General features: G+C 29.1%; 1 protein-coding gene across 1 annotated transcript in view; it reads right to left on the bottom strand.

Annotated features, from left to right (window-relative positions):
• The window catches only part of LOC142324674 (uncharacterized), a 55847-nt gene that overhangs the window by 1842 nt on the left and 45569 nt on the right, over positions 1 to 8436 (bottom strand). The window contains exons 16-18 of the mRNA XM_075365552.1: positions 7404 to 7604; positions 6328 to 6527; positions 4096 to 4240 (exon numbers count right to left, since the gene is read on the bottom strand). Coding sequence (XP_075221667.1) covers positions 4227 to 4240; positions 6328 to 6527; positions 7404 to 7604 — 415 coding nt within the window. The 3' untranslated portion in view covers positions 4096 to 4226. The remainder of the gene's footprint in view (positions 1 to 4095; positions 4241 to 6327; positions 6528 to 7403; positions 7605 to 8436) is intronic.

The following is an 8436-nucleotide window of genomic DNA, read 5'->3' as shown; positions in this document are numbered from 1 at the left end:
CCCATCTTCTATACTGCGCTGATTAATTGAATATCGATCATTATTATTGTTCACTAGAATCAGTTTTGTAAACTAGTAGTCTTAACAAGTAATTTTCAGATTTTGGTTAAGTAATTATAACGGTCAGATAGCTCCTTTTTTACACCACTTACATTTTTATTACATAATTATATAAAAAAAGTATGTTGATTAGCTTTTTTAAGCCTTAAGTATTTTTTGCATTGCCCATTGCTCGTTTCAGAAAATAAAGTTAATTGATCTCTCAACAGCTATTCATTGTCGAAGGATAGTATATTCAATATTGCCTAGCAGCTGAAGCTCGCTGTAACTCTAAACTCATTAATATATATGTTACTAAAATATATGTAATAGGAGAATACAATCTATACTATTATATAAAGAAGAAAAGGATATTTACTGGTTCAGAATAAACAAAAAAATTTGATGTGGACACTACATAACTTCCTTGTACGCCTGATAAATTACACATACACATTTTTTTTTAAAATGAAAAGTACATAAAACTTTATATTTCATTAATAACTTCTGATATTTTTTCATATATATATATATTTTTATTTTTTCATATATTTTTCATTCATATATATATATATATATATATTATTATTATTTATTGCAAATCTTTTTTTACATTCAGAGGTAATAATTATTAATAAATCAATATAATTTTTAAAAAAGGTTGCAAAAAGAAAATGAAGTCTGATTTGAATTGATGTGCCTTTCTCTTGTAAGATCCAATACTTCATTAATTAAAATTTCATTTTCCTATATCCCTGGAACCAATGAAAATAAGTACCACATATGACATATCACTGAGAATCTCTCAATGATATGGGCTTATTGCTGCAGTTAAGAAAAATTCCAAAATCTAAATGATTTTGGATTTGGACACTTTTTGTCTAGTCGATTGCAATCAAAATGGGAGGTGCACAACTATATGTTACAACAGTCCTAAATACAAAATTTCAACATCCTACGGCAAATCGTTTTTGAGTTATGTGAGATACAGGCGTCACGCCGAAACTAGTCAAAATGGATTCAGGGATAGTCAAAATGGATATTTCCGTTGAAATTTGAAAACCGAAATTTTTGCAATCACATAATACTTCCGTTACTTCGAACTAGGAAATAAAAACTACTCGTTCAATCGCAAACAAATTTTTACCCATGTTTCTTGGCATAACTAAGAAGGTTTTAGTATTGTATTTCATCTCGAAGAACCAACCGATCGACTGCTTTCAAAGTTTTAGGATACACTGGTATTACACCATGGAAGGTTTTAAACCTTCCATGGTATAATACTGAGTACCATGATATAACCATTGTACTCATGATATAATAAGGTCTATGGTACCATGAGTAAACATGGTATAATAAGACTGAGGGCCTAGTGTCATTAAAATATACATTATTTCTTCACCACCAAGGAGGGTAAAGATGTAAATTAAAGATATTATTTAAGGAAAAAAAATTAATCCTTTTACTTCATTGCTATATTTTTGCCTCCATGGCACAGAAATAAGTTATGAAATTTTAGTCGTCAAAGTTATGTGTATTTTAATTACAATAACTACTTTTATTCTGTCTTTTGTAATTTAGTCTCTTTTTCAGGTTTTTATAAAGCCTAAATACTTTAATTGTTATGTATCAGCAGTATTCTCACAATCATGAGGATAACGAACAGTGCAGGGTCCATTGGGCAGAGTCCTCTGAGTAGACGGGAATGATGACCGAAGCGAGTTCTGCAGGTGTCCAAGGCGCCGTCCCACTTCAACATGTGAATGGTGAGCGAAGCTAGCTCTGCGGCCTTGGGGTAATCCCGGGAGGCACAGAGTTGACCTGAGTGGGCTCCGGAGTTCGCCTAGGCCGACCTAGGTTCTGACTAGGTGGGGCTGACTATATATATATATATATATACAGAGTACAGTATATATGCAGAGTGATTTACCACGTCAAGTAGATACTTTGGCAGTTTATTCCACTTGTAAAAGTTAATAAAAGAGTATACATATAAACATGGGTTCGGAAACGGTTCGTTAACAAGTTACGGCTGGCGAAAAATTTCGCCCAGATTTCATCTCCTCCAGTGAAATGAATCCATACAGAAATTCTTGGGAAGCAAAAATTAATGCTAATTTGATGGTTTCATATGAAATCCAATCTAACAAATTGAGAAAAATGAGTCTGAGAATTGTAACTTCTGTAGTCTAGAAAAACGCAAATAGCGAGAGTCAAAAAACATGCTTTTTTACGTTTGAATATCTTTGTTAATTTGCCAATAAACAGATAAAACTCTAATAAAACTTGCAGGAAATTTAATTCTAAACATAATAATATAAATAAATAGAAAGTGAATTACAGTTAAATAAAATGGACTTTTATTTGAGCAATGAAATAATACGATGCGGCAATCATGAACCAAACACTTTCTCTCTCTCTTTTCCTGTTTAGCCTCCGGAACCATCGCAAGATACTACTTCAGAGGATGATGTGTATCAATGTAAATGAAGTGTAGTCTTGTATAGTCTCAGGTTGACCGTTCCTGAGATGTGTGGTTAATTGAAACCCAACCACCAAAGAACACCGGTGTATCCACGATCTAGTATTCAAATCCATGTAAAAATAACTGGTTTTATACTAGGACTTGAACGATGGAACTGTCGATTTTCAAATCAACTAATTTGGGAAGACGCGTTCACCACTAGACCAACCCGGTGGGTAAACAACTAAACCAACCGGGTGGGTTAGACCAAACATTTGAAGAAGACGTTCTTTAACTACTTCAATATTGACTGACCTATCTATATTAAATAAACATTGTTTTCATAACATACGTTTGGCAGTTTTTAGGTTAAAGTTTTGTTGGTGAAACGTTATTGTAAAGTTTCTTATTTTAAAATGTTTAGTACATTTCAAAGATTGAAGGAAAGATCTGGTCACAAAAAACCTGAAAGATTTGAATATTTTAAAAAACTTGTTGAAGAATACTCAGCTATTACCACTAGTTTGGGTAACTATTATTCATAATAATAAATAATGATGATTTTTTAATAAGTTTTTTTTTGTATATACCGTAGTTTGTTTAATTTTGTGTATTTTCAGATTTTATTTGTATTTGTTGGTTCGTATCTTCACTAAATAAAGGTATTTAAATTCACCAATTGTTAAATTGGTAAACAATAGTTAAATAAACAATATTTATATTGTTTTGAATATTAACAATAAAACAAAATTTACCTTATTTATAGATTAATTATTTAACTACTATCTTCAATCTATAATCTCATAATCTGATTAAATTATAACATTTTAAAATAAATAAATATAATGTTCTTTATTGGTGTAAAAGGTTGAATATTTAGGTTATTATCATGTTTTCTTCCATTTTGATTTTGTTTGCTTATAGTTACTTCATGTTAAATATATCATTGAAAGAATATGTTGTTATTTAGAAGCTGGACTTGCTGAAGTTTTGAGTTTTGTCAGTCTTAATTCGTATTACGTTTCAGTCTACAGTCATGAACCTCACTTTAATCGTAACGTAATCACAGTCATTTTTATAATAAAATTAATTACAAACACCTGACACCCATCTTTTGTGAATCTGTATGATATAAATTGGCATTTATGATAATGTCAGTTGCCAATTTTCTTCATATTTTGTGTGTAAAAAAAACTATTTTTTTGTTTTACTGCAGTCAAATTAAGAACGTTAATTTATTTCCATTTCACGAGTGAATTATATTTTTGGATGAGAAAATGAGGTTAGCAAAGCACTCGTGTTTATGATCATTATGTTTTCTGTTTGATGCTTCAAAATTTGAATTTTATGTGCATGAAGCTTTAAGCTTTTCTATTACACTTGTGCAATATAAACTTAAGGATTTGTAACTGCCATGAAGTTGCTCTCCCTGAATTATTAGGTGAACGAGTAAAAATATTATGAACTATATCTACTGATTCTTCACTAACTGACAGTATTCCAGCCTTTTTTTTTTCTTTTTGTATTGAGCCAGTCTCTAAAAATCTTTCTAATAATTTATTTAATAAGTTTCATATCTGGAGAATTTTTACCATATTCAGCTATGAACATTAATAGGAGACTTCATTTCAAGTAGTGACATAATACATTGGAATTCTCTTCAAAAGTGATTTTGAGTAAATAAACAGTAGAACACTCCTAGTGGCTAAATGATAAACATAATTTATTTATTCAAATCTGAAACAAAACACAAACACAGGAAACAGTGCAGTAAAATATTAATATTTATTATTAAAATAAGATATAATATTAATTATTACATAATCATAATAATCTTCTATAGATATATTACATTCAACATGTGATTAAGGTAATATTCTAGAATTTAGGCTTTACCAGATACAATCAATGAATTATGTGCTCTAATGTTGACACAATTCACCACTACATATTTTAATTTTTTTTTCAGATATGAAACGTCAGTTAATTGCAAATTTAGCAAATTTTGCGTATGATCCGATTAATTATGAATTCTTGAGAGAATTATCTGTACTAAATATATTTTTAGATCTTTTAGCTGATGATGATTACTTACTCACCAGATTTGCTATATCAGGACTTTGTAATCTAGCTCTAGGTAAGAAAAAATTACATGTTCATAGAAAGCTTATCTTGTTGTAAGTGGATGCTAATATTTTTAAATAGTAGTAAATAAAAATATTTTCTAAAAATGTTGAAGTTTCTACATATGTTGTAAAACATATACATAATTATGTCTTCAAATAATTTCCATAAATGCTTTCTGAATTGTGATTTATGTTATAGTTATGTTTTTACATATTTAATATCATCATGTAGAGTTTATATTTGAATAATTAACCTGGCTTTTAATCATGTATGTATTTCATTATGTGTGAATTTTGTGATACTGCTCTGATCAAAGTTTTATTATGGTTTCCCTTGATCCATCCAAGTAAATACTATTTTTTTAACCATGGAGTAGCACAATTACCATTAATTATGTGACCTAAATAACATATTAGTATGTACCAATCAGAATAAAAGATTAATTTATGTAAAATAAAAACATAGAACATGTTAATATAAAGAAATTAAAAATTTAGATATATGAAACAATAATAAACAAAATATGTGAAGATATGCAAATAAATAAGATAATTAATAAAGCTGGCAAATAGTTGCAGAACTTTCTATTTCTGCCTACAAAGGTCATTTTTCTAAACAGACTATACTCCTTTGGAGAAAAATTTAGTGGAATACTAAAATATTTAAGTATAAAAATAAAGAATTATTTTAATAAATTAGTTTACGCCTTGAATAAAATTTTGAGATACGGGACTTATGATGGATGTTACTCTACACCATTAGACTAATTGAAACCAAAACTAAATGGCATCAATGACTCATATTCAGAAATCATCATACAAAATTTATTAAAAATCAGTTAATCTAATCTAAAGATATAAAGTAATTTTGATGGAAACGTTTGATGGTCACTAATGTAAGACTCCTTCCTGACAAGAATATGTTAAAAAAATATGAGATTTTATTTCTTAATTGATTTTATTTCAGAACATAATTGGAAGAATTTAAATTATTTCTGATTGTAAAACGTTTATTTTTTTTTGTGCAATAAATGTTAAAAATAGTATTGACTTGATGTAAATAAACAACTTCTCAATCAAGCTAATGAGGATGAAAACTTTTTAAAAAATATCATTATTAAAGATGATGTATGGGTGCATAGATAAAATATTGAAATAAAAACTCTATTATCAGAATGAGTGTAAAAGGGTCCCATGAATATCTCCTCATAGCAAGACAGTAAAGCAATGAAATAAATGGTTTTACGAGGTTAACAAAAAAAAAAAAAATAAAAAAAAAAAAAAAAAATAATGGTCTGAAATATGGAAGTCAAACACTCCAGAGTGACAATGCACCCATGTACCAAAACATGAGACAACAGTTATTCCACTCTAAGTTTTTTTTATTTTTTTTTATTAAAAATGAAGTTGAAAGGTAGATTTCTTCAATTGATCAACTCATAAGGAAAAGTTGCTAGCTGAAATTTCAGTTCCAGAAGTGTTTTGAAGGAAGCAAGTAATATTGGTAGAAATGTGTTTGAAATAGAGGTGATCACTTTGAAGGGAGGAATGTAAGGTTGCAGGAAGTAAGTAAGTAGGAAGCTTATAAGGTAAATGGAACATTTTTCATTTAAAAACTTTAGGTATTTTATGGACAAATCTCATACACAATCTTTTCTGCTTATATTTTAAGAAAACATAATATCAAATACTACTTACCTCTAAGTTTAGCTTCATGTATGCTAGCTTCCTGTTGATCACGTAATAAAGGATGAAAAAATGTATAAACAAGATCAGAATGACATATTTCATCAGCCATTTTAAACAGTGAACTTAAAAATCGTTTAATTTCATGTCTACGTTTCTCTGCTACTATCTTTATATTTGATCGCCCAACATGTAATCCGTAACTCTGAAGACTGTCGATAAAAATAAATGAAATTATAAAAATTAAATTAATACTTATCCAGAAAAAACAACAATATTCAGCAATTCTAATAAAACTTGCTACACAAATATCTAAGTAGGAATAAATATAATTAGTAAATCATTAACAAAAATAATTACACCCTGTTGCCTGAATATTTAAATTGTATGTAATAAGAAGTTTATTAATTTAAGAAAGAATATTATCAAATAAAACAACATCTGTGTCCAGTGGCTCCCTCAGCCGGGCCGGCTAGGCCTGCTGTTCCAGCAAGGATGTTGAAATCTGCTGGGAGGTCCCACGTTGAGGCAGCCAGGGTGGACGATGATGAATTGCAAATTCACTCTCGGTCACACTCTTTTACTGGAGCCTGAGAGTGGTGGGGCTGCAGCACTGCTATGGTGGGAGAACTGCGCGGTCTCATCTGCACAGTGGTAGTGATGCTTGTATCAGCACATCTGTATACTAAATTAGCCAATATTAAGTTAGGCATATTTGTAGTAACAACGTACATTTACATGTGTTGGCTTTTTTAGATTATATTTATCCATTAAAATCAATTTTAATCTCTAAAGGGTATTGAAAATAATTTTCTAGACTTTTAAAACAAATTTTCCAATTCAGAATTAATTACCAATAGGTAGACTTAAAATCAAAGGTACTAAAAGGTATAAGTTTATATTTACAGAAGAAAGTGAGAAAATTTTTCCTCATCTTATAAAATAAACATACAAATAATTGAAAATATTACAAGAAAAATAATTCTTTGGAAAGAAAAACTAAAGAAAAATATATTCTGGTTTCTACGACATGCAATTTCATTACAACCAGTTTAAAGCATTAATATGTTACACACTAGTAGACTTACCTATGACACCTTGCTAATGGAAAAAGTATGCATAATTTCTGTTGGAACTCAACAAATTCTTTAAAACTACGGAATAAATATGATGGATCAGGTTGATTAATTCTTTCTACTTTAAGAATATAAACATAATATTTTTCTGGATCGTACCGTTTTTGATAACCGTATACTTCAACACTTTTCAGCCTACCATCTTGATTTAATCTGAAAGAAATATAGAAATTAAATAAATATTAAAACTAATATATTCACACAACAATTTTGTTGCAAGTATTAAAGCTTGAAAAGAACATCATAAATGTTTGAGCATCAGTCGGTAGGTGAACTGACCAATCCAGTAGGTGATCTGACCGATCCAGTACCACTATAAGCTGTTATATATATTAATCCTATCTGACCCTAGAGACTTATAGTAAATCAAGAATTACTGGATAATGTACCATATTTCTTTCCCACATTATAAGAATACATCATTAAAAATATGTTGCGATTAACTACTGCATTCTGACAAAGAATATAAAAAAATGAGAAATGTAAACTGATAATGGTGGTGATTTAAAACAAAAATCGTAATCTAAGGAAGTTATTTTGAAAGCAAAATATTTAATAAAAAATAAATGTACTATTATTATGATCTCAAAACAGAAAATACAAGTATATTACATTAATGACAAGCGCCAGAGATTAATAATACAGTCTGTGCAGATATGTGAGATTTTTACAGGGACTGCACCTGAGATCAGCTGATCAGTAGTTAGTATGAGAACAATCCATTGTGCTCATACTAAATAATGAGATTTGTTAAACAAATTCTGATGGAAAAAATATTTCTATTAATTTTTCAACCAAATTCGTTCGGCAATTCATTTACAAACATACACACAGACAAACAATAAATATAATATATTTGCAATTACATGTTAACAGCCAATTAAAATTTGTGTCCTTTTTTGGGTCAATTTTCATATGTATGAAAAATACAAAACTTGATCAGGATTTGAACCCAGAACCTTCCAGGCATAAGGTAAGAGGCACT

This window comes from Lycorma delicatula, chromosome 5, assembly GCF_047948215.1.
Source record: "Lycorma delicatula isolate Av1 chromosome 5, ASM4794821v1, whole genome shotgun sequence".
Lineage (NCBI taxonomy): Eukaryota > Metazoa > Arthropoda > Insecta > Hemiptera > Fulgoridae > Lycorma > Lycorma delicatula.
The sequence above is the reverse complement of the archived record's forward strand: the minus strand, read 5'-3'. Positions and strand labels throughout refer to the sequence as shown.